The sequence below is a fragment of the Triturus cristatus genome, chromosome 2_2, assembly GCF_964204655.1.
Source record: "Triturus cristatus chromosome 2_2, aTriCri1.1, whole genome shotgun sequence".
NCBI classification, from domain to species: domain Eukaryota; kingdom Metazoa; phylum Chordata; class Amphibia; order Caudata; family Salamandridae; genus Triturus; species Triturus cristatus.
Genome location: NC_140582.1, coordinates 811,518,396 through 811,545,991, shown reverse-complemented (window position 1 = coordinate 811,545,991; position 27,596 = coordinate 811,518,396). Strand labels below are relative to the sequence as shown.

The following is a 27,596-nucleotide window of genomic DNA, read 5'->3' as shown; positions in this document are numbered from 1 at the left end:
CTGCGCATGGTCACAGACTCCATTGTTAGATTGTTTTCCATTTGGCAGGTAAAAATGGAATGAAATGATAGCATATGCTATAGAGATAACCATGTACTGAATGTATGCTATATGTATATAAATGCACACCATGCCACAAAAGATGCTTACTGGCTAAGTAACATTCACCGTTTGATGGCATGTGTGACTGTAGATACACATGCTTAGCATAGACTACAAAGCAGTTCTCCTTGTAAGCGGTGATTAACTTGTGCTTGGTGCATTTGTTTGAAATAAAGTATGTAGTATTGATGGACCAACATTTGCTTGTTGTCTTGCCACAACTTCTACGCAATAATGTTTTGTAAATGTATGTGAAGTAGTCCATGTAGCTGATTTACATACATCAGCTATGAAAACATTCCCTATAAATGCCATAAAAGCCCCTTGTTTGTGTGTAAAGTAGGGTCTTGGTAGAATAGGGAGTGTTCCTTTGCCTTTACCATAACATGTTAGGAAACATTTAATTATCCAACGTGCAATACCCGATTTAGAGATTGCTTTAACCTTATGTGGTTTTGAAAACGACACAAATAGTTGTCGAATATTGCGGAGATTGGGTTCTGTCTATATAGAACATTAGTGCTCTTTTGACATCTAATATATGTAATGCTCTTTCATCTACTGATTCTGGTGAGGGATGAATACAGGTACCTATAGATTGTGCCATGTGAAATTGTAATATTACTTTAGGTAAGCAATTTGGGTTATTTCTTAGAACCACTTTGTCTCTATGTACTTGAAAACATGGTTCTTCTAAAGTCAATGCTTGAATTTCTCCTTCTCTTCTGAGTGAGGTATTTGCAATAAGAAAAGTGAGTTTCCATGATAGAAATGAAATTGACATGTACGCAATGGTTCAAATGGTGCACCCATTAACCTTGTTAGCACAATATTTAGACTTCACATTGGTGTAGGTGGTGCTCAAGGTGGAATAACTCGTTCAAGTCCTTGTAAAAAAGTTTTAATTACAAGAATTCTAAATAGAGGGGATCGTACTCCATTTTGAAGTTATGCAGCAGCTAGTGATGTATGATGTATTTTAATAGAGCACAACCAAATCTGCATTTTGTAAATAAAGTATGTAACATATAAGGTTTTGAGGTGATGCTTGTATAGGATTAACGTCTCTTTAATGGCAGTAATCAACAAAGTTTCTCCACTCCATTTCATAACTTTATTTCGGTCTCATGGACCCAAATCTAAACTGCACATACAATTTCCTTGCCAGAGTTGGTTGGATGTCATCCAGGAAAGAATCCATAATGTACTTGTCTTTGATTTTTAAGAATTCGGCTGTCAGACGGCCGGAGGACAAGCTTCCCAGGATGTCGGCAAAAGTATGCCTTCTGAAGGATTTTACCAATTCTGACCGCCAGATTAAAAGGCACGATTCTTCAGGAGTGCTCCACAGGCCTGCTTTACCCAGCTTGTTACAAAAATCCTTTATGTATACAAGCCAAGGTATTTTACTAATACCCGGGAGACTCAACAGCTCTTTAAGCTCAGACCAATAGATGGCCAGTTCCGGGGTCACTCACAATCTACGCCAGAAAGTTACGGGTCTAAGGACAATCCTTTCCCTAATGGGCCTAATGCCCTGATCCAGGCGTAAGGGGTGAGAAGTGTGCTGGGGGGAGACCCAACAACTGCCTCATGAAATTATCTACCTTGTTCAGGCTGCTAGCGGAACAATGCTCCCATAGTTCTGCCCCATATAATGAAGCATCCCTTGCTTGTACTTTGTAGATTCCAGCTATTGGCCCGGCTGGTTTGTGTATGGAAGTTCTGTACAATTTTGCAATTCCTCCTTCAGTCTGACCAGCTCGAGGCTTGCTTTGGCCATTTGCAGCCCCCACTCCAGGTTTTCTGTCAAGGTGACACCTAAGTAGTCAAAGACCGACACTCTTTCAAGCATTGTGCCGTTCAGAGAGGGGTTAAAGTGAGACTTGTTGGCAGAATTGAAGACCATACATTTTATTTTCTGTGTATTAATCTCCAACCCCCTGGTTTTGCAGAAGGCAACAAAGCTGTTGAGAATCCTCTGGATTCCCATTGGCGATTTTGAAAGTAAAAGGTTGTCGTCAGCAAACATCATTGCTGGAACCTTACCAGACACTAACTTAAGGGCATCATTATCCTTGACCTTTCTGAGTTAGTCAACCAGTGCATTAATGAATAAACAAAATAAAGTAGGTGCGAGAACACACCCCTGCCAACCCCTTTGTTACCCTGAAAGCGCGGGGGGGGGGGGGAGGGGGAGGGGTTAATTCACCATGTTTTCCATATCTCACTTGGGCAAAATTACCTGCATGCAGCCTCATCAAAATGCTAAGGAGGTAGTGGGGGATCCCCAGATTTCCAAGTACACCCCATAGTTTGTCCCTTGGCACGAGATCAAAAGTCGACTTCAGATCCACAAATATTTAGTAGGGGCTGTCACCCTCTATTGTCACCGTTTTCCTGAAAAGAAGTTGGAGTCTAAATATCTGGTTGACGGTAGAGGTGTTTTTTCTGAATAAGGCTTGGTAGGGGCTCAGGGTCTCTTGTTCTTCCATCCACGCCTGAAGGCGGTCAAGAAGTACCCGTGCAAAGAGTTTCTGGGTAACATGGATCAAAATGATCGGCCTATAATTAGTGGGTAGAAGAGGTAAGCCCTTTTTGAGGACAGGGACAATTTTCCCCCCAAGCATGGTATCAGGGGGTCCACGCCATTCATAATGGCATCGAATAAGACCCATAGGTACGGTCCCCAAATTTTTAATTCCCCCGAAAGAGGTCCCCCGGAAGTTTGTCCAAACCCGGCGCGTTGTTGAAGGGAAACTTGTTGATTGCATTTAGCACCTCGGACATGGTGATCCCTGGGGCAGCCTCCTGGGCGAACTCGGTGAAGATTATGGCAGATTCATATGTTTGGGCCACAGCTTCCTTGGAAGTATATAGGGGCTGGAAATGAGTCTCCGATGCTTAAGATGCTATATTCGGCTCAATGGCTGGCTTCCCTTCAGTATCACCTGGGCTAACCATGGTCAAGAAAACCTTCATTTCTTTATTAAATAAGGCAGATTTAAGGGCCTCCCCATCTGTCCCAATTCCCAGTTCTTTTTTGCTTGCTGGTAGCTGTCCTTATACAGCACTCGATTCAGTTTGGTTTGATGCTTGTCCTTTGCTATAATGGCTTCCACTAGAGCCCGCTTAGCTTTTCGGTATTTGGTATTGAACCAGGACTGTTTAGGCTATCTCTTCGCCCTATGAGGTACCTCTGGGTAGAATATGTCTACCAATTTAGATGTTAATGCTGTGTGCAATTTTGCAACCCTCTGCAATTGTGGCCTCCCACATTTTTATTAGTATCGGGATTACTGAATGATATACTGTAGTCATCTTGTGGAGTGACTGTTGGATTTGCCCTCACCTAATTCACCTTCTATTATTTGAGAGTATTAATCCACTGTCCTGGGGTGTGCAAGTGGCCTTAGAATTAATATGACGCAGATTCGGCATCTCTAGATCCATGGTGAAAGCGTTGTGATCACTGTCCAGCCGCATTACGACAGCAAAATCACAAACCCTTTGCCATAGTCTAGTCTCCACTAAAATGTAATCCAACAGGAACGACTGACCTAATCTGTTGAATGTTAACTGTCCCGGCATGTCCGATTTTGTGCGGCGATTGCACGCTCTTAGGGAGTGGGTTAATGTAATTGAATTAATCTGGAGTGCCAACGGGAAACAGGCTTTAATAGGTTGGATTTTTGGATCTGGGATTAGCCATTGGAGGTCCTCCTCGCTGGGGGTGGTAATAGTTAAATCAGTGAGGGGTTCAAATTGGCAGTTGAAATCACCCCCTACAATCAACCATATGCTTGGATCAACAGTGGGGATAAAGAGGCTCAGTTGATCTAATTTTACAGATTCCTGGCTAAGGCTAACAGGCCGAGAGTAGACATTGATAAAGGCAATTTGTATCTTTGAAGAAAAGGTTAGTACGACACACTGGATGTCATTTGAAGGGGTAGTCAACTGTTCGTCTTTGCAGCCCAAATGTGAACCAACACAAATAGTTAAACCCCCTGATGGTCTACCCCTCCCCCCGAGGTAGCTGGGATATTAAATGAAGCAAAGCCTGCCCTCAGATGGTCTTCCCAAGCCCAGGTTTCCTGGAACATGCATACATCATATTTGTCCAAAAAAGCCCCCAGTCTGGGCAGGACAGTTTACTTTTACTTTTGAGTCCAGCAACGTTTCAGGATAAGACCCTCATTTGTGACCTTGTGTGCTCTTTCTAGAGATGCACTCAAGTGTACTGGTGTTAGAAGTTTGGGTTTCCCTCATTTGAATAGTGGACTGGTCATCTGATAGCCTCGTAGACAAGCCTTCTCTCGGTGTTTTACTCAGGGGAGCAGGTAATGGGGCAAGAAGTGCTCCTGGCAATTGTACCCCTACTCCTTCTGGTCCAATGGTCTGGGATGCGACTAATTGGTGCTCCTTGTCTGTTGCCCCTAGCCCAGGACATACTATCTGGGTAAGATGATCCCCACTAAACTCGTCCAATTCTATGTCCGACCACTGCATTGAGGATTTCCCGTCTAGAGTCAGAGTCACTACTTGTCAATCTACCTCCTCCAGAACCCCAAATCTATTATTTACTGGTATGTTAAACAAGAAGGGTCGGAGGAGGGGAGGGGGGTGCTTAATGGCCATCTGCATGGCTCTGGGGTAATGTGGGCCCTAGGTGAGATTTGGTAGCGAGTGTAAAAAAAGCCCAGTGGAAAAGGCCTAATGCCTGTGGGTGGCTCCTGGTGGCATGTTTTCTGATTGAGTAGGCTACCCACAATTTGGGGATTTTTAAAATGTATAACTACACAGTCCCCTTGCACTGATTTTTGTTGGTTTTCCACCCAGCCAACTCTGTAGACCATTATGATTTTCCCTGCCCTGCCGTAGTCAAACTGCCTGTGCCTCACTAACCAGAACAGGCATTTGTTCCTAAGGTCGAGCTGTGTTTCACTCTGGTCATTTTTTAAACTCCTGCCAATATAACTACGTACGGGGAACAGGCAGGGGGTAAGTTTATGGTTGGTAAATTCACTACTTTAGGCCTACCAACAATGTCTTTGTCCTTCACCAACTCACTCGCAGTCTCCATGGGTCCATGTAGATGGGGGCTGTTTTTATCCACGCCTCTCTTTGGGGGTACTACAATTTTGCTCCCAGCCTCGCAGTTGAAGCTCGTGCATGCCTGATGATTGTTGACATTCAGGTACCTTATCTCTCGGGTTGTGGTGAGATCTAGATTGCTCTGCACACCAAACCCGTCTGAAGATATCCGGTTTAGAGCGTCCACCTGGCAGCCAGAATCAATCCCCCTTGCTGCTACATGGGTGGTGTTTGTATTGGAATTTACTTGTCCACTTTTCCCCATTGTTACCACTTTATCTAGGCGATTGAGTAGGGTGGCGAGTTCTTCCCTTACAATAGCTCTTAGTTGGTTCTGTAGGCCAGTCAACAGATTCAGTGCCCAGGTAGGATAATCAGTGTCTAATCTAATAAGCGAGGGACAACTTGTATTTGAGTCAGACTTCTCACAATACTCTGGACTGGATAATGGAGCCTCACTTATTTTCTTTCTTTTAGCTCCCACCCAAGGTACTTGTTTACGCTTCCTGTTCTTTGGAATGCTGATGGTATTTCTCCATTACGTGCTACTTTTTTTGGTGCAGCTTCTGGTGTGGGGGATTAGCTAAAGGGGCTGGGGTGGCAATTTACGGAGTCCATAGGTCAGACACTGGAATGCATATGTCAGGAGTGAGCGACAAGCGCCTCACAGTGAGCTCTATTTCAGTGCTAACCACCCCTATAGCCCTCTGTAAAATCCGGTCAATTAAAGTTGGTGGCCCAAATTGAAATATAACCTGTACAATCAGATATAAGAAATATAAAAATAGTTAAGAATGGCCAAAATGGTAAATAGAACAAGGAGGAGAACAAGGTGGATTTTAATAGCCAACAAACACGTGACTATGCTGCACTCAGCACCTTGAGAGAGCTTGCTTAATAGTCCAATTGTAGACAGACAGTTAAATAATTAGGGCTTCAATATTCATGTTAAGAATAAATGTCACAGGTAAACCCCAAAGCCCTTTGAGTATAAAAATAAAAGCCACAAATGCTCTAATGATCAGAAGAATAAGACTGGTGATCTCACGGTGAGTATTTCCCTTTTCGCCCGGTGCAATCAGGAGCAGTTATTATCGGGTGACTAGATTGGATTTGTCAAAGTACTTGGGTAGATGCCAATTCCAGGGAGAGGAAAGAGATGAATGCCGTTAGGCGGTATTTAGTTATTATTATTATTTGGAGTTTTATACCGCGCACGGTTACCCTTGGGCATCCCAGCGCTGTCAATAGATCGGAGCAGCACCCAGCGCATGTCATCTCAAACCGGGAACAGGTGAGTTTTTAATAGTTTTAATTTAGTTAAAAAAGTCTCACCCGCAAGCCAACACAGAGAGATGGAGCCAAGGGGGGGGGGTGGGGGTTTGGCATGCCCTGCATTTTCCTGTCGCTGACGGGCGCAGACGTGCCCGCCCTTGGCCCGGGTACGCCGGCGCTGCGGGAGGCCTGTGAATGTTAGGTAGTGCCTCAAGGCACGGACAGGCAGTGTTCGGTGGAGGCATGCCGGCACTGTTGTGTTGTATCCTGCGGGTTGTGGTCTCCCCCAATGGCCATGGTGCAAAAAGAAATGGGCTCCCGCACTGCGGGAGGCCCATGACTGTTAAGTAGCACCTCCAGGTGCAGACAGGCAACGTCGGTGCCGGCATGCCGGCCGCGTTGTATCTTTGGGGTAGTTGTCTCCCCCAATGGCCCCGGTGCAATAGCATGCTCTAGTTGTGGGTCTTCTTGCCTCTATAAGGATATACATGCAATCTTTTGGTTAGTCTAGAGATCCAAATTCTAAGACTTCAGGAGCCAAATCGCAAGATTGAGAGATCTAGAATTTGGGTGCAGTATTGCTCCTTTGTTTTGCATGAGAAGATCTTGTTGGTTAGGTAACATTTGATGTGGTACCACCGACATCTCCAGTAGTGTTGTGTACCATGGTTGTCTGGCCCATGTTGGAGCGATTAGAATTAGTGTGAGGGATATCTGTTTCAGTTTGCGAATAACACATGGAAGCATGGGAAGAGGTGGAGGAGAACCCAGTGGTAAAGGTGCAGTTGATGGTGGAGGTGGAGGAGCAGTTGTTGAAGGAAAAATAGTGCGGTAGTAATGTAGCATGACCTGCAGGTCTTGAACCAAAGCCACAGGAAGGTGGACCATGGGCTCACTAACAGGCTCCACGTATTGCATTTTTGCATGTGGAGGGCTATATTCCCGCTGATAGTAACTTTCATAGTCATCCTCATCAACGTTCTGATACTTAACATGAAGCTGAGAGGGAATGTGAGCAGGACCAAACATTCTATCATCATCAGATTCCTACAAAAATGTTGAAGGTGGTAAAGGTGAGGACCACTGCAGGATTCTGGAAAAAATGGCTTGCTGATGGTGTCATCAACGAGAACATCGTAGACGGATATATAGGTGTTAGTTGCAACTTTGATGGCCGCTTACGATCAGGAGTGGGATACAGCACCGCCTGCTTCGTCAACGGCAGCGGTGTCTGTGTAGTCGACGAGGACATGATCGTGCAGAAGAAGAAATCGTTGTCACCATAGTCGATGATGCGGAAGCAGTTGTCAATAAAGAGGAGGTCGTCGGCAGTATAGAAACCTTGGTCATCGCTAGAAGCGGCGTCGGAGGGTGGGGACCACACATCATCGACAGCGTAGTCGTATCCGTCGTCGAAAACTACATCGCCCCCCCCCCCCCCCCGACGACGCTTCCAGCTACAACGAAGGCTTCTACACCGCCGAGGTAGGTTCAGATGGTGATTTTTGCATTGAGGGGGGACACAGATGGTAACGCTATCGACGATATAAGCTTTCTAGAGACTGTAATCGTCATGGATGGTTCTTAAGATTGTTTTTCATGTTTATGCGTAAGATGGCTTTCTCCTCAGTAAGAAATTAACGCTTTCCTTTTAGTGAGGTGCCGGCATCTTTCTGACGATACTTTTTAGAAGCCTTTTTCTTGGAAACTTCAAGAGATTCATGAGATCTTTCTCTCCATTTAGATGCTTCCTGAGAAGCCTGTGAGGAAGAGCTCTTCTCATCCTCAGAGACGACATCAGATTTATTTTTCAGTCTCTGAAGCCAAATCAACAACCTACCCTCTCTGTCCTTAAGGGTTTTGGTTGAAAAAGTCCTACAAATCATGCAGTCTTTTACCTTATGTTGAGTGGAGAGACAACAGATACAGTTCTTATGGGAATGCTCAGCATGCAACCTCTTCTTACAACATGTCCCACACGACCTGAAGAGACCTTTCTTTGAAGTATCCGACATTTTGAGTATTAATATGGAAAGTTGAAGACCCTGAGCACAGCTCAAGGAGATTCCCTTTCAACGACATGCGGTAGAAAATCTGAGGAACCTAGTCTCTCTTGGGAGTGTTCTACAGGGTGCCGTCGCCTGATTGGCAAGTAAATTTTGGTTCTTTTTACAATACAAAATGGATAGGCTATTGCATTGACTGTTCATTGCATAGGAGCCTATGGTAGTTTTACTACTGCTGTTGAACAAGTTACTTACCTTCGGTAACAATATATCTGTAAGAGACAGATTAGTTATAGATTCCTTACCCTGTGAATTACCCCCAGGAGTCAGACTGGATCCGGAGAATTTTTTCGTTAGCAGTACCCTTGCGCGTCGAAACGTGGCGTCCGTCGGCTCGGCATTCGTTGTTGGCGTCGTGGTCGCCGGGATGATGTTGCGGCAGCTACTTAGACGTCGCCCTTGCGCGCTGATGTCAGTTCTGTACACTACTTTCCACGCCAGAAGCGCAGAGCCATGCAAGACCCTCACCACTAGTGCACAAAAACTAGGGCCCTCAAAGGAAATCCTTAACCCTAGAAGTCAGTTTGCAGAACGGGGAGGATGGGTGGGGCGGTAAGGAATCTATAACTAATCTATGGCTCTTACAGATATATCGTTACCGAAGGTAAGTAACTTGCTCACCTGAAAGAGACAATTAGTTATAGATGCCACACCTTCTGAATAGATACCCCAGCACTACCAACCCCGGAGGTGGGTCTGAGAACCAAGTTCACACCAGAAAGTCCAGGAGAACAGAACGGCCAAAGAAGCCGCCTATCCAGACTTGGCTGTCCAGGCAGTAGTGTTTTGTGAACAAGTGCAGAGATGCCCATGTCACTGCCTGACAGATGTTGTTAATATTTCGTCACTGAAAACGCGACGGCCATCAAAGGCATGTCCAGTAGGGTGTTTTGGGCATCCCCAGAGAAACCAGACGTCCTCAACCAGGCGGAGCGCCTCAAGGCTACTGACGTGGAAACCGTTCTGCCCAGATGGTCGACGGTATCCAGCCCACATCTGATGGTGAACTTAGCTGCATCTCGACCCTCTGCCACTGTGTGGGTGAGAACTGCCCGGGCCTCCTCCAGGCACTGTGGCAGCACTTGTGCAACCGTATCCCACATCGTATGGCTATAACGGCCCAAGAGGCATGCAGTGTTCAACGACCGCAGCGCTAAGCTGGCGGAAGAAAACATCTTCCCAAGGTGGTCCAGCTTCTTGGATTCCCTATCGGGGGAGCAGTAGGGAATGCGCCCTTAGAGGACGAGGCTTAGACCACCAAGCTCTCGGGGGTTGGGTGTTGGAAGAGGAAAAGTGGGTTGCACGGGGCTGGGCAGTGGCGTCGGGCAATCCCCCTGTCCAAAAGAGCCTCTGTGCTGGGCTTGGATCAAGTGCCCAAAAGAACGTCGGTGAGGGCTTCATTAAAAGGCAGAAGGTGTTCCTTAGAGCGCACTGCCGGTTGAAGTACCTCTGTCAGGTGGTTAGTCCTGACTGCAACCATAGGAAGCTCAAGGACCAAGGCCTCAGCCACCCCATGCAACACCACTGCTTATGAAGCTCCCTGCTCCATAGCCATGGCAAGCGAGGGGGGGGGGGGGTATCCAAACCACTGGCATCACCCAGTTCCTGCCATCAGTCCGGCTCTTCAAGCTAGTCAGCCAAAGGGTCCGCAGACCCCTCCCAGTCCTCCTCATCCTCTTCTGGTTGTCGCTCACGGTAAAAAGGAGCCTCAGGAATGAACAGCGGTGCAAAAGTACCTTCCGGCGCCGGTACGGACGTCGAGCGACCAGGGTCCGGTGTCCAAGTCGGGGGTGAGGCTGGGGTCGACGCCTCAGGGGCACAACTGACGTCTGGGGCGTCCCCACTGGAATCAGTGCCGGGGAAGGTACCGTGAGGTTGACCAGCACCGATCCGGATCGAGGCCTGGACCCTCGGGCCCTCTAGCGCCGAAGCCAGAGCTGTCGGCATCAGAGGCTCAGGGCCCCCAGCCGAGCCCACGGGGCCTGAAGGCACGCCGGCGGAGACGGGCTGCCCAAAGATGCTGTGACGCGCTTCGTGAAAAACTGGAAGCTGGGCAGGGGTCGCTCCGGCTCCAGAAAAGGGAGGCACACGCAGAGCCGTCCCAGAAGCAGGCTCCCAGGATGGACCGGAGTGTGACAACACTCCGGGTCCCACGGGCGAAGGCAAAGAGCGACTGTGCTTCTTCGCCTTCTTTTTGTGCTTCTACTTACCCGAAGACAAAGACTTAGAGGAAATGATGATGGTGGCCCCGCGACCGGTTTCGAGACCTTCCTCTCGACCGGGACCTTGAGCGGGGCGGATCCGACTGCCGGGACTCCAGAAGCTTTCCGGACCGCTCCTGCAAAGGTTCATGGCCCCACAGTCGGAACACTACTTCGGGTCGTGGTCGCGCTCCAGGCATTAGAGGCACACGAGGTGCGGATCCATGACAGACATCAGCTTGTGACAGGAGTCACAAGGCTTTAATCCGGTTTGGAGAAGGGACATCCCTCGTGCACCAGGAGTCAAAGACTCGAAAAAGGCATCAACAAAAAGTCAAAAAAGGTTAGTCAAAAAGTGACTAAGGGGCAAGCTCTCTCTGGATCTGCGCTAGGCTGCTGCGGAAAAAGAAAGAACTGACGTCAGCGTGCATGGGTGGTGTCTAAGTAGACACTGCAATGTCATTCCAGCGACCACGACGCCAACGACGAACGCAGAGTCGACCGACGCCACCTACCAACGCGTAGGGGTACTGCTAAAGAAAAAAAATCTCTGGATTCAGTTTGACACCGGGGGGGTAATTCTAAAGGTATGGAATCTATAACTAGTCTCTTTCAGCTATCCCGTCTGCTGTATTACAAGTTCCATTATATCCTGTAGAACTTGTAATACAGCTGATGGGATATCCGTGATATTTGTCACAGAGTATCACATCCGCCAAGATCGTAATGAGGCCCGGAGTCTGGGATTCTACTGTGGGAGCAGCCCCATGATTTGGAGCAGAAACAGCCTTCAGAATTGGAGACGGATCATTGTTTTGAAACCACCTCTTGAGTTTCGTTAACCGCTCTCTGATCGATATCAGGCTTATCAGGTATCATTTGTCACACATCTTCAAATTTTCACCACAAACAAAAAAAGTAATGAAGGTGCATGACCAACATCTGCTTTCTGCAGTAACAAAGAGAAGATATTTTCCCCAACACATAGTCTATGTGGAATTAAGGTATTGGCAAAACTGGTGAAGTGGAGAGTAGAGCTTCCGATCAATGTTAAAGAGCATGGAAATAAAAGAACTGAAGGCACCGTGGATCTATGCATTTATGTAGCTCCGCTTATCATTTCGGGGGCAGCGCAAAGATGTTGGGGAGCCCAAAGGCACCACCTATATGTGCACGTGGGATTCTGTCTGGCACCTGGGAATAATCTATAGGTATCAATGTTGTGGTCTGAAAAATCCACCAGAAAAAAAAGCTGCAATTTAAATGTCATCTTTCTAAGTTCATGCTGGAAGATCTCTTGCTACAGGATGTTAAACTACAGTATGAACATTAGCCATATGCCTCCACAGATAAAATCCGTTGGACTGATGGAGGTTGTATAAATCATGACTCATAACAAGGTACATATGTTGGTGTCAGGATTCTAATGTAACTAATGTAACTTCTAAACAATTTAACTCCACCTTGATAATCCATATGGTGTAGGAGGTAATTTTGATCTCCCAGATTTACTATGTTTTTTATTTTTGCTCAATTTATGGTGTTTCTCATAAATTGAACATTTATCCATAACTAGGACAGTTGAATATGCTTGTTATGTACTTGAACAGTTCAGATATCATTAAGACACAAAATACTCCCTCAAATACGGTTGCGTTTATACAGCTTCTTTTACTTATCTTCTCATTTTAAGGTGAGGATTTTTTTTTTATGGTGGGAGACACTCTTACTCCCCATTGAACCTTCTATAGCAAGACGTTCATACCTGGGGCTAGCTTAAATAATCTAACCACCAAGTTGGTTAAAGAGATAAGGACTGCTAAACTTGAGGGAGACAGACTATCACATAATACTTGGAATCACAGATCTAGAATGTATTTACAAAACTCCAATATAACTGTTTTCTGTAGCCCTCTGTGATGCACAATAGTTTTTATAGTTACATTTGAGATTATAATTTCTAGAGAACACAGTGTTAGAGAATACAATATTGGTCATGCTACATCTGCATATTTTGGCACGTATTGTGCACACTGTTCAGTGAAAAGTACTATGGGATTGTGTGTTTGCCATACTGACCTATGGTATAAAACCCTAATGTGATGTCCACACTTACCACATAAACAACCTTAGAATAATAATGTGATATAAAACCACATGATCTCACCTCTGCATCTTCGAGTTCCACATCTAAAAAGTCGAAGTCCTTAAAAACACCAAACTGTTGTTCACTGCCTGCATCTTCCACAGCAGATTCTTCCTCTTGAATGATTTCCTCTGTGGTAGAAATGAGGCTAGTCTGCTGGTCTCCAACTTCAAGGTCCTCATTAGAAGAGAAAATCACCTAAGAATGAAGGAAGAAATAAACAACTTAAATATTTGATCAATGTTCAAACAGTGAAGGTGTAAGCAATTATAAATCTACTTCCAATCTACACAGAAAACACTGTTGCGTGTTTGGAGCACTTACGGATGGATTTTTGGGAATTCCAGATTCTGGACCACACAATGAAAGCACATTCATAAGCTTTTCCCGTGTCCTCCGCTGAAAGAAAAAAACAAAAAAGTGCTTTTAAAAACTCCACAACTGAAATCAGAAAATATATTGCTATAATTGATCTGTAATGCTCTATCCCAGTGTCTTAAAATAGATGGTTTTCACTAGAGGTTTTTGAGATGGTCTAATAAATGAAAATTACTACTTCACTCCTCAGTTGCTGCGACAAGAGCACCTAGAAGGTGCCACCTTTTTCATCAAACTCTAAGTGCAAAGTTTACTAGAAGAATACTAAGAAGGAAGTGGAAAGGAAGTCCTCTGGCAGTAAAGTGAAAACAAAGGATCGGAAGCAAAATAGATGAAAAACTAAGTTCAGCAAATAAAGGCATAAAACGGCTCAATATGGTTACATTGCAAGTTGTTTCCAGCAGTTTAAATGACCTCCATTGTAGGACAACACCCAGTTAACGGGTATTAAGTTAACTTGCAAGTAAAAGGAACTACATAAAGAGGAACACCATGCTACAAAAGTTGTACTTCATGATAGAGTCCCTTGGCAGATCGATATGTAGAAAACAAAATTCAAGTAAATAATATCTACGTTTTAGGAGAAGCTAAGGTTACATAACAAGTATCCAAACATCCTCCACTATGAACAAATGAATATAGAATGTGGAAGCAAATCGTTATTGGACTTCTTCCCTCAACAGTGTTAGTGCTTTACAGCAGTAAACGGCCTGATTTATCGATCAGGGCTGTGTGTGTTTATTCCAGATGAAAGCCCTACAATTAACATATCATTTACCCAGAGGCCAAAGAAAATTCATTCAGGAAAAGCCACAGGAGACAGGATTTCAAAGTACAAACCATGAAGGTTTATTACATTAAAATATCCAAGCAGAAGGCAAAAGGCATTAGTAAGTCAAATCATATCAAATAGCACGAACATAAAAATCATTTGGCAGAAGAAACTAAGTCTTAATCTAATAAATAGCTCCACAAAATACGGTCCAGCATAAAGTTGAAGCAAACCAAGAAACATGTCATAAGGGCTGCTTAGAAAGGCAGGAGAGAACCTGGAAATTCTAAGCTCAGAATGATAGAAAAAATTATCATGGAGTATTTTTCCTAAGAAGGCCAGAGGAAGTCCTAAAAACTAAGTATCAGGTAAATAAGGTTTCGAAATAAAGTCTACTTCTATGAGAGTCCGACAAAAAGTCTAGCTCATCCCCAAATTAATTAAACTTTATATCTTTCTAGAGAGAGAAACTATGCGGTTCCTGTGATCTGACAGGTAAAGAGAAACATTGCATGGTAATATTGACATTTGGCCTAAATCTAATGAATACACTGTACTATGCCTTAAAAAATAAAACAATACGGCATTCAAAATATAAATAGCATCTCTATTCGGCTAAGGAAGCATGGAAGTCACCTTCAATTTTAATACAGTTGTATAACTCACCCTCTACAGGGACAAAAAACATTACATTTTATAAATATTACATGAGCATGACTACTGAACTAACTGAATTTATTAATACATAAACAGTGAAGTTCAAAACTGAAGCTCCGTGGTGCACAAGTTACTTACTTGTGTAACGCTATATTTGTAAGAGACATTAGTTCGTGATAAGATTCCTTACCTTAGAATATCCCCAGGCGTCAGACTGGATCCGGAAAGTTTTCATCAGCAGTACTCCTGCGCATCGGTAGGCGTCGTTGTATGGCTCCACATACGTCGTTGGCGACATAGTCGCCGAGATGACGTCGAAGGAGCGTGCGGACGTCAGTTCTGTACACGACTTCCCGCACCAGGAACGCAGAGCCATGCAAGATACTGACCACTGGTGCATTGAAACTAGGCTGACCCCGACAGAAGGAGAGACACCCCTTTTCTGCGGCCCATAAAATTACATAAGCCACATCCATGAAGTGCTCAGGACTTCCATAGTGTCAGATGTCAAGGCTTTTTACATTTATATTTATCATCTTTCCCTACACATGCCTATGATTTTAGATTCACCGGTAATCACGTCTGCGGATTAGAACTTCCCTTACTGATTCCAGAAGTAATTGGTTTGGTTGCTCCCCCGAGACATAGCATTGAAATTCTGGGACTGCTATGTTCTTTATCAAGAGAGCACCTCCTTTTTGACTGATGCCAATACGACAACTCGACCTGCTGGGCTGTCAAGCATCTTCATCGCTGCAGTCACATAATGATGTATATTTACATGAATGTAATATGATACAAGAGCCCCTCATACCACGCCATATAAATTGCTCATGATCTACAGATGAAATTCTGACTACAAAGTGAAGTGTATCAGCTGCGCCCTGACAAAGGAACTGTTGGCAAAGGTTCCACTCCGAAACGCACGTCGGCGATGTTCTCAGTCTTGAAATTATTTTTGTATTTTGTGTATGATAATTGTTTTTTGTTAGTTAGTGTGTTCTGTACAATCCATGTCCTGTTCAATTGGGTTATGTATGGTATGATTGATGCTCGTTTGGTCTGTGGTGTCATATTGTTTCTATATATTTTCTGTACTGTTCTTGCTTTGGGGTTTCTCTGTTTTGAATTCTGTACAGCAAAGTTTATCTATAAATGAACTTACATATAGTTTTAAAAAACGAAACTTTTTGATACAATACATTTTTTTTAATAAATATTTGCTTTGTGGGACAATGTTGCTGTTTCGTATCTAGGATGTATGACTGATGTACTAATTAATGATTAGGGAGAGGTTTTCTTGTTTGTTTTTGGCATTGAATGTAGGGCCCTGAAAGGGATAACCTTAACCCTAGAAATCAGTTCGCAGTACGGGGAGGATGGGTGGGGTGGTAAGGAATCTATCACTAACTCATGTCTCTTACAGATATATCGTTACACAAGTAAGTAACTTGTGCAACTGAAAGAGACACGTTAGTGATAGATCCCTTACCTTAGAATAGATACCCCAGCAATACCAACCCCGGTGGTGGGTCTGCGAACCAAGATCACACCAGAAAGTCACGGAGAACAGAACGGCCAAAAAAGTCGTCTCTCCGGACTAGACTGTCAAGGCAATAATGCTTAGTGAAAGTATGCAACGAGGCCCGAGTGGCCGCCTAACGGATGTCTTGCAGGGGGACCTCGTGTCCCAGTGCTGTAGTGGCCGCTGTCGCCCTGGTAGAATGGGCGAGCAACTCCACCGGGGGTTCCTTTTTAGCCAGAGAATAACAGGCTTTGATACACAAGACGACCCAGTGGGAGATAGTTCTCTTGTGTACAGCCCGGCCCGGCCTTTCTTGGTGCCTACGTAGCCAACAAAGAGCTGATCATCCACCCGGAACTGTTGTGCGCGACTGAAATAAAATGAAAGCCCACGTTTTGGGTCCAGACGTTGGAGCCTCTCTTCCTCAGAAAGTGGGCAAGGTGATAGTCTGCCCAATGTGGAAGGCAGTGACAACCTTTGGCAAGAAGGAAGGACGAGCGTGAAGCACAACCTTGTCCGGATGAACCAATAGAAAAGGAGGCTTACAGGAAAGAGCCTGGAGCTCACTCACGCGCCTAGCGTAGGTGATGGCAACCAGGAAAGCAGTCTTCAAAGTTAATAAACGAAGAGGACAGTGGTGAAGCGGCTCAAAAGGAGCGCACATCAGAAACTTAAGAACCAGATTTAAGTCCCACTGCGGCATCACAAACGGAATAGGAGGAAAAAGGTGAGTAATGCCTTTGAGAAATCTATTAACAACAAGGGACTTGAAAAGAGAGGGCTGATAACTTAGGGCAAGATGGCGACCGCTACTCCAGCGGTGTGAGCTGCTCGCCGTCTCACTCCCAGAATCTCTGACCCGAGGAGAGCCCACGTCCGATGGGAGACTGACTGACTACCAGATTCTGTTTCTGATTCCTGCAGCAATAGCCTTGACTTACCGGTGCGGCGCGGCGTGGAGTATCACCGGAGCGATTCCGTTCTTCCTACCTGGACTTCACGTTTCTTGGTCCCGCCGTTGCTGCTGCTGATCCTTTGTTTGTTAGACCGGACTCTTCCTAACTCTGTCGGTACCAGGGCTGCTCGTAAACACCTCCGTTGCTGTCTATGTGGCCCCTCATTATTCGGCTTCCTCAACCACGCAATCTCACCCGGATTTCTTTGCTCTGCTGGGCGAGACAGACGGTGCTTCACTCTGCATATACTATGCCGCCGAAAAATCCCAATCAGCAGTCAAAGCCGCTCAACACGCGTAGCGGCAAGAACAAAAACGCTGGCGTGGAGATGCTGGAAACTGCTAACAAAGGCGGTGAGGTCTCGAGTAAGGCTCCTAACCAAACAGTTCCTGCATTGTTTAATAGGCAAGCTGCTAAAAACGCTGCTGGCCCGAGTGTATTGGTATCGACTCTCTCCTCACCTGGAGACGCATCTTCAAACGCCGTTTCTCATTCTGTGCCCGAGGCGCAGTGCTCTCTCAATTCTGTGTCTGCGCCTGGACCACCATCGCACAGCATTCTGGGAGCTGTAGTTCCAGATATCTCTACTAAAGCTGCTGTGGATAGGGATGGGGACGGGGTGGCTCAGAACACTAACGCTATTATAAATGCTCAGATTATTTCTTTGTCTTCATCCGCCCCGCCCCTATCAGTACCTGTTGAAACTTTGTCTCAGGAATCTGTTCTGGAGTCCAACGAGAACTTTTTTTCCATGTCTGATCTCACATCTGATGAAAGTATGGATAGGGACTGGGCTGACTATCCAGAAGACACCAGCCCAGGGGAAGAGACGGAGGCCAGCGAGTCGTCACCTGTCTCCTGTGAGACAGTAAAAAAGCACAAGGGCAGGGCTAAGAGAGCACCTCCTATCCGGAACAAGTCTAATGATGCAGCAGATTCTTTATCTGTTCAAACTAATCCTTCAAGTGACCCAGATATCCGTGAAGCACCGGATTCCGATCTCTCTCCGGAAGTCACTCTCTCTATGATCTATCAAACTATGTTGGCCCACCGATCAGATACTAAAATTGAGATCGCTCGTACACAAGGTACTTGTCAAAAAGTAAAAAATGCTGTCCGTCGTATCACAAAAATTTGTACTGACATGACGACTAGAGTTCTGGAAGCCGAAACTAGGATATCTTCTCTCGAAGATGAAGTTGCCACTCATAAAAAAGAACTTGCTAGTGTCAAAGCACAACAGGATGATGTTAGTTTCAAGCTCGCTGAGATCGAAAATCAATCACGGAGAAATAATTTGCGTGTGCTTGGAATTCCTGAAAATTTAGGGGGGTCAGATATTCGGAAATTCATTTGCGATCTTTTTTCGGAAGCATTTCCCGAACTTACATCCGGGAACTGGCCTCTGATCGTTGAACGTGCTCATCGCTTCCCGTTTCAAACCAAATCTAGACCTAAAGAGGGAGAGTATCCGAGAGCAATTCTGGTCAGATTTAATAACTTTCTTGCAAGAGAAGCTATTTTTGATCTGGCCAGACCAGATAAAAACGTTCTGCTAAGGGCTGCTGTTTTTTTGTTAGACCGGATTTTTGTCAGTCCACTGTTACTAAGCGTTGGCTGTTAAGACAACTAATGGCTGGTTTTCAAGGAAAAGGGGCTACGGTTTTCTTACAAAATCCAGCCAAACTTAAAGTTATTTTCAAAAATCAAACGAGATTTTTTGTTTCAGAAATTGCTGCAAAAGAATATCTTGACTCTCTATGATTCAATGCCTAAGGTTTAACGTTTATATTCAAAACAACGATATTCAAATGTCATAGCCATGATATAGATATGTTAGGTTGATATTATCGGCTGGTCTAAGCTGATCTTGGAAAATGTTTTTTTTTCTCTTCTCGGGTTATCTGGGGGGGGGGGGGAGGCGGCACTCGGTGATCCCAGGGATTGGCTATCCCTGTGCCTCATAAGGTGGGTTGGGGTGGGGGGTTGGGTGGGGGGGAAGGTTTCAGGGGTGGGTATGGGGGGGTGGTGGTGGTGGTGGTGGTGGTGGGGGGGGTGTAACAACATCAGTCCAATGTGAGCAAGATATAGTGAAAATGAAAATGTTTTGTTATTTGCAAGCTACTGCGCTCCGTTTAGGTTGGTTCATTAATGCCTCAATACTAGGTAAAACAATGATTTTGTTTAATTTGGTTTGTCTTCAATTATATTTCGAGCCTTGTCTGATAAGTTCTAGTTTCCTAATCTTCCCCTTTACTCTGCACTTCAATGGACAAGACAATTAAAATTTGTACTTTCAATGTTAATGGTCTTAATGATTCGAAGAAGCAGGGTATTTTGTCAAAAATGATCCATTTATTGCAAATAGATATACTCTACCTCCAAGAGACACATTTATCATGGGAGAAAAGGGGTCTGTTAAAAAACCTGGGGTTGGAAGTGTTGGTGGCTTCTAAGCAGACCGGTATTAAACGTGGTGTTGCCATACTAATGCGTCGGAACTTGGGCACTCTAATTAAGAGTGCTGGTGACAAATGGGGCCGCTGGGTCATGGTAGAACTCTTAATTCATCAGAACAGGTTTTTGATTTACTCAGTGTACGGTCCCAACCTCGACGATTCAGAGCTATTTAATTATCTTAATCTGGAACTTGCTCTTTGCAGTATTCCCATTATTCTTTGCGGGGATTTTAATATTCATATCGACGCTACCTTTAACATCAGACAAAATTCTAGGTATAAAGGACTGAAGCCGCGGTCTTTTAAGGCTCTTCGATCTTTGGTACTGGATAATGCTCTATCTGATGCTTGGCATACTGTTCACCCTGATGAGTATGGCTTTACCTTTTTCTCTGCTCCGCATAAGAAACATGTTCGGATCGATTATTTTTTTTTATCTCAGTTTTTTCTGGGTAAAACTACGGTTGAAATTTTGCCTAGGCTCCTGTCGGATCATAATCCTCTCTGCTTAAAGCTTAGTATCTCATCTGCCGAACAAGGGCACAAATCTATGTGGACGTTTCAACGGAATCTACTTTTACAAATCAGACTACATTCAATTTATGACTAGAGTTATTCAGGATTTTTTCGAGTTAAATAATCAGTCAGCCTCCATCCCAGTAGTCTGGGACACATTTAAGTCCGTGGTACGGGGAGAGACATTAAAATATTCCAATTTTCAATTATAGGAAAAGCGGAATAAATTTAAAAGGGACTGCGATTTAGTCTTATATGCAGAGACCCGGCTGGCTGAAAGTATTAAACTGAATCGTGATATAGAGGAATATCAATTGGATCTATCGATCAAACGTAGCCTTGTTTATGCTCATTTAGCTGATCAAGTAGTCTTACATCACAATCAGCATCGGACTGAAAGCTATGAACTAAGTGAACAAACCGGGAAAATCCTAGCACACAGACTCCGTCAAAAAGCCACTCTTAATGAGATCCTCAAAATTCAAGATCTTCATGGGGGCATTAAAACCTCTAAAGAAGATATACTTGCCGCCTTTAACGAATTTTATCAACTGCTTTACCATCAATCGGATAGTGTTCCGGACTCCGTTATTAAACAATATCTTGATCAGATTCATACTATAGAAATGCCAGTAGAATAAGCGGAGTGTCTTAGTTCCCCAGTTACTTGGGATGAGATTGAACTCGCCATCACTGGCCTCGCGGCTGGAAAAGCCATGGGTCCCGATTCTATCCCGCTGGAATTTTATCGAGTATTCAGACGAATCTTAAAGCCAGAATTAATTAAGATTTTTTCCTCGGCTTTTTCTGGCAACCCACCTGTGTCATGGTCTCTTGCAACGATAGTAATTTTTTTAAAAAAGGGTAAAAATAGCGAAGAACTAGGCTCATATCGTCCTATTTCTCTGATTCCCACCGATAGTAAGATCTACTCAAAAATTCTCGCTAACAGACTGAATCCACTGATGCCGACTCTTGTTTCCATTAGACAACATGGCTTTATATTGAAAAGAGACACTACTGACCATGTTAAAAAAATAATAGCTTTATTAGATTGGGCTCAGACTTCTGAATCTCCGGTTGCAGTGGCCCTGTTGGACGCAGAAAAAGCATTCGACAGGGTCTCTTGGGAGTTTCTCTGGTCCACTATGCTCTGGATGGGTTTTCCTATTTCCTATATTACTGCTGTGAAAGCCCTCTATATCCACCCTAAAGCCGCCATTAGAATAACCAACTCTATTTCAAAGGGCTTTCCGATCACAAGAGGGACCAGACAAGGTTGTCCTTGTTCTCCTCTACTGTTCGCTCTATATTTAGAACCGTATCTACGTAAAATATCCCTTGCGACAGACATCATACCTGTTAAAATTAACACCAATCTCCTCAAAATATTTGCCTATGCAGATGATGTTGCTGTAACTACCGTAGACATCGGCCGTGCATTTCCAAAAATTATATCTTTGGCGGAAGAATTCGGCTTTTTATCTGGTTGTAAATTAAACTTGGCCAAAACTCAATTGATTCACTCTGATTTCGGTCGACCTAAGGAAATGGTTTTTGACCTCAATGCTCAATATCTGGGGATAACGATATCATCCAAGGTGGAGGAAATTGTTCGTTTAAATATCGACCCTGTTTTGAATCTCTCTAATAAAACTTTGGAGAGACTCAATAACTTGCACTTTTCTCTTTTTGGTCGTGTCAATATCATCAAAATGCTAATTTTACCAAAATTCTTATATTTATTTCGCACTATACCGCTTTTGTTTCCGTCTCACTATTTTACAAAAATCGATAGAATGATCTCCAGATTCCTGTGGGGTTATCACCGCTCTCGTTGTGCGCTAAAATGGTGCTTTTTGCCTAGGCTCAAAGGGGGGTGGGGCGTACCTAATTTTCGGCTGTATTATTGGCTTATTTCCCTAAGATCTATGGGGATATTACTTTTTTCGGACACCTTTACTCAAGAATCTGTCTACCCTTCAGTTTATGAATTATTGCTAGGTAAGGCAGCACCCCAATGTTTAGTCAAAATTATCGAACCCAGCTACTATAAAAAAAACAAATTCAAGACTATTTTAGCTTGTTTTACAATTTGGCGACAATTTAGGAACAAAATTCTGTGTCTGGGGGAAATCACTTACTACTCCCCAATTTTTAATAATTCTGCCTTGCCTTCGATATTTCATGATCCAATTATCAGAGTTTGGTATCTTTCTGGAATACAGATCTTAGGGGATCTATATGAAGAGGCTCAATTTTTCTCATTTTCGGCTCTCCAAACCAAATATGGCTTATCACATCATCATTTTTTTAAGTATCTTCAGATTCGGAGTTTTTTAGAATCAAAAGGACTTCTAACCAATCCTTGTATGAATCCTCATAAGATCCTAGAAACTATTAAGAAAATAAATAAAATAGGCCCAACTTATCAAATGATTATTAATCATCTTGTAGATGATTTATCCTCTGTAGAGAGCAAATGGCAAAGGAAGCTGGATATAGTAGAGATCGATATAAGTAGATCTATTGATATATCTATGAAGGTACTTTTTAATGGGTCCCTGCAAAGCCAGCATTACATGTCTGTTTTCGATCTCTACTATTCCCCCGCCAAGCTAGCTAAATGGAAGGCAAGCGGTGAATCAAGATGCAATCGTTGTAACGAGGTGGACGCGGGCTCTATTCATATGTTTTTTAAATGCGAAAAACTATTCCGGTTTATCACTGATACTGAATCTTTTATTAATAACAACTTACGGATAGCTGTAAAACTCTCTCCTGATTTGGTTATTTTCGGTGTTCAAGCAGATCAATCAGGGAAAAGACTTATTGCTGAAGAAGCACTTTTGTTTATTTGTATGTCCGTGTTCCGTCTCTGTATAACTTCTCGATGGATTGATAAGGAACCTCCCACCTTCCATCAATGGCAATGCAAGTTGCTCTCTATCTATCATATAGAAATGGCTGTGTATAAGCATAAGGGGATAAAGAAAAAAAGACAGGGGTTAAAAATTTGGGATCCAGTAACTAAGTGGATTTAAGCGATTTGCCCTGTCCCTCCTCTATTATTGCTGTCTATAAGTTATTTGTACTATGCTTGCTTTCTGTTATACTGCTCACTGTCTGACTGTTTGTTGTAAATAAAACCTTAAATAAATATAAAAAAAAAAATAAAAAAAAGAAATAACTTAATAGGAAAAAATTACCCCCAAAAAAAAAAAGAAAAAGAAAAGAGAGGGCTGATCAGAAAGCCTGAGAAAGGCTGAAATTGCAGAAAGGTAGCCCTTAATAGAGCCCAGAGCAGAGCCCTGCTGGGCCATAGAAAGAAGGAACAAAAGGACCTCTGAAAGAGGGACAGAAAGGGGATCCACAGCCTTTGCAGTGCACCATGCCACAAATTTGTTCCACCTGCAGGCGTATACCGATTTAGTGGAGGGACGTCTGGCTGCCAAAATGACATCACAGACTTCAGGAGGCAAGTCAAACGGAATCAACTGTCGCCGCTCAATCTCTACGCATGTAGGTGGAGGCTGGACAGGTTCGGATGGAGGACGGTCCCCTGTTGCTGAAACAGAAAATCCTCCTGAAGAGGCAGTCGGATCAGGGAATCTATGCTCATACTGAGTAGCTCGGGAAACCAAACTCTTCGAGCCCAGTCCGGGGCCACAAGAATGACTTGGGCCCGGTCACGCCTGATCCTCTTCAGCACTCTGTGTAGAAGTGGTATAGGCGGAAAGGCGTACAATAGACCGCCAGTCCATTCGTGACAAAAAGCGTCTCAGAGCGAGTGCCGCCTTGAAAATTCCAACGTGCAAAGTGATGACATTGCGCGTTCTCTTCGGTAGAGAATAGATCTAACCAAGGCTCTCCCCACGGTTGAAAGAGACCTTGCACCACATCCGAGTGAAGACGCCATTCGTGATCCATCAGGCACCAGCGGGTGTGTTCGTCCCTCTTGACATTCATGGAACCTGCCAGGTGTTGAACCGTCAAGCAAATGCCTTGAAGTTCCAGCCATGTCCAGAGGCGCAGAGCCTCCTGACATAGGGTCCACGACCCCACCCCGCCTTGTTTGTTGCAATACCACATGGCGGTGGTGTTGTCCGTGAACACCTGCACCACCCTCCCCTTGACAGAGAGAAGGAATGCCTTCAGTGCAAGAAGGATCGCCCGAAGCTCCAGAAGTTTGATAAGGAGCCGGGACTCCACCAGAGACCAGAGGCCTCTGATCTTCACCTCTACCATGTGGCCACCCCATCCCAGGAGGGACGCATCCGTCACCACTATGTGGTCCGGCTGGGGAAGGGAGAGGGATCTGCCGCTGACCCAATGCTGATTCGTGATTCACCATTGCAATTGTTGTGCAGTGCCCACCGAGATCTGGATGTAGTCGTACAGGTTCCCCTGATGCTGCGCCCACTGGAACTTCAGGACCCACTGCGGAGCCCGCATGTGCCGTCCGGCATGGTTGGTTAGCAGGATGTAGGAGGCCATGAGGCCCAGCAGCCTCAAGGTCATCCTGACCGAAACTCAGGACAAGGGCTGAAAGATCGAAATCATAGCCCGAATGTCCAGGACGATAAACCAGAAACTGCGCCGTGTCCAGAACCACTCCGATGAAGAGGAGCTCCCGAGAGGGAATCAGGTGCGACTTCGGCACGTTGATGGAGAACCCCAGCAAATGCAGGAGGTCGGCCGTAGTCTGGAGGTGGAAGAGGACTGTTTGAGGCGAGCCCGCCTTCAACAACCAGTCGTCGAGATAGGGGAAGACTGAAACCTCTGATCTGCACAGATGAGCTGCGACCACCGGCATCACTTGGTGAACACCCAAGGGGCGCTGGTAAGGCTGAAGGGGAGCACAGTGAACAGAAAATGCTCCTGCCCTACCGTGAATCTCAGGTAACGCCGGTGGGCCGGCAGGACAGGGATATGAAAATACGCGTCCCGCAGGTCCAATGCTACCATCCAGTCTTGCGAGTCGAGGGCAGACTAGACCTGAGCAAGTATGAGCATCTTGAACTACTCCTTCCAGACGTTCCTAAGGTCTAAGATAGGACGCAGGCATTTGTCCTCCTTTGGAGCCAAGAAGTAGTGGGAGTAACCACCACAACCTACTTCTGGCGTTGGAATGCGCTCGATGGCCCCCTTGGCCAAGAGGACCGCAACTTCCCTGCTGGAGAAGTGCCGAGTGATCCCCCAACATGCGGTGGTATTGAGGTGGCATGGCGGAGGTGCAGGTGCGAAGGGGAGGGAGTAGCCCCTCCGGACTATTTGCAGAACCCACCTGTCCGAAGTGATGGTGCGCTAGTGGGAGAAGTGATGGTGCGCCAGTAGGGGAGGTGATGGCGAATCCTGCCGCCCACTGGCGTGTGGTGGGCCTGAAACACCGGACTAGGAAGGTTTTGAGGCAGCGGTGGCGGCAGACTGACCGGCCCGCGACCCACTGCGGTGGGCTCCCCGTCCGCGGCTGCGCTGAGACTGTTGCTGGGCAGGCCGGCGACTCTGAAATGAACGAGTCTGGGCGCCTCTACCCTGACCCTGCAAGGAGCGAAAAGCAGACCCCAAGGGAGTGCGCGTGGTGGCAAGGTCCAAGGACTGGGCCGTAGCCCGGGAGTCCTTAAAGTGTTCCAATGTGCTATCCGCTTTGCTGAACTGGCAGAGGTGAAAATCTTTTTCCCAAACTGCTCAAGATTTTGGGAAACCTTGTCCGGAGGAGCAGAAGGTAATGCGTTTGAAGAAGCAGAGGCCTGGACAACCAGACTCTCAGACGTTGGGTGAGAAAACCGGGGTCACCCGGGGCCGGGCGATGGCGCCGCGCCACACCCCTAGCCACAGGAACCCCTGTGTTAGGTTTGTTCCAGGTGCTTAACAGAATGTCTAAGTGTGTCGTTAAAGGGCAGTAGCGGCTCCACCAAGGTCGCAGGCTGCAGCACCTCAGTCAAGAGATTGGTCCTGATAGGCACCGATGGGAGCTCAAGATTAAGAGCCTCAGCCACCCTACGCAACACCACAGAAAAGGACCCAACCTCCTCAGTAGCTACGGAAGAAGGGGACAGCGTACCTGGGTGTGGAGAGAAATCTACATCACCAGGACTCTCCACATCACCCTCCCATCCAGGTCATCCTCACACTGGGCTGCGAGAGGGTCTCAGACCCCTCCCAAGACTCCCCTTCTTCCACCTGCTGCTTAAGAGGCTGGTAAGGACGATGGGGCCCAGGGAAAGGGAATATTATTCCCCGCCCTTGGAACAGGAATCGGAGGATAATAGACCAATCCGGGCTCGACGTAGTCCTGGCCCGGGGACAATGCCGATGCAGGAGGCGCCGCCGGAGCCAACGGCGCTGCAGGATATCTTGCCGTCGTAGCCAGGACAAGGGCGAGGCACAGGGGCAGGACCACCCAACGGGCCTACGGGGCCCAAAGGCGCTCCGGAGGGACCCAATGGGGCAAATTACACGGCCCATGGCCGACAGGAAGCCCTGTATTCCTTCCGAAGTGGCGCCCGGCCAAGTGAAGGGCGGGTAGGCCGCAGGCAACAACGGAGGCTCCATCGGAGCCGCGGGGTAGTATCCACCCGCCGCCTCCACCGTGTCCCGCGACCGGTGAGGGGTAGACGAAGAGCGACGCCGCTTCTTCGACTTTTTATGGCCGCTCGACTTACCTGTCCCCGATTCCGACGAACGATGGTGTTGGCTCGGTGACCGTCCCCTCGACCTCCCAAGGGAGCAGGACTTTGAGTGGCGCGGAACCAATTGCCGGGCCTCCAACAACTTTGGCGCCATGGCCCAACAATCGGGGCACGTCTCGGGGTTATGGGCGTGCCCCAAGCAGAAGAGACACACGTCATGCGGGTCCACCACCGACATGTTCTGACGACAGTCCCTACAGGACTTGAACCCGGGCATCCCTACTGCACCAGAAGCCGAATTCTCAACAAGACTCAGAAACCAAGTCAAATATTAACTAGGAGTACCGCTCTCTCTCAGATATGCGCTTGCTGGCGCGGAAAAAGAAAGAACTGACGTCATCGCGCGTGGGCGCGTCTAAGTAGCTCCGACGACGTCATCTCGGCGAATATGACGCGAGCGACGTACGCGGAGCCGCACGACGCCGCCTACCGACGTGCATGGGTACTGCTGACGAAAACTTTCCTGATCCTGTCGGATGCCTGGGGATATTCTAAGGTAAGGAATCTATCACTAACGTGTCTCTTTCAGATATAGGAGGTTATAGATAGTGATGAGCTAGTTTATGCAGCATGGTAAGATTGGATATCTTATTGATGAGTAAGGGGTTGGTTTGTGGTGGATAAAATGTGCTGCGATAATTGGTGTTACAGTCAGGAAAAGAACCATGTGAAGAGTTCCAAGGTGCTACTGTACTGTCTGCTGGATACTACAATAACAGAATGATCAGTGAATAACTGACACCCCCACCTGTTC

At 45.8% G+C, this 27,596-nt stretch overlaps 1 protein-coding gene across 19 annotated transcripts in view; it reads right to left on the bottom strand.

Moving 5' to 3' along the window:
• The window catches only part of FRYL (FRY like transcription coactivator), a 2,516,714-nt gene that overhangs the window by 308,117 nt on the left and 2,181,001 nt on the right, over positions 1 to 27,596 (bottom strand). For all 19 annotated transcript variants that reach the window (XM_085642132.1, XM_085642134.1, XM_085642126.1 and 16 more), the window contains 2 exons: positions 13,212 to 13,286; positions 12,909 to 13,085 (listed from right to left, as the gene is read on the bottom strand). In XM_085642132.1, the coding sequence (XP_085498258.1) occupies positions 12,909 to 13,085; positions 13,212 to 13,286 (252 nt within the window). The remainder of the gene's footprint in view (positions 1 to 12,908; positions 13,086 to 13,211; positions 13,287 to 27,596) is intronic.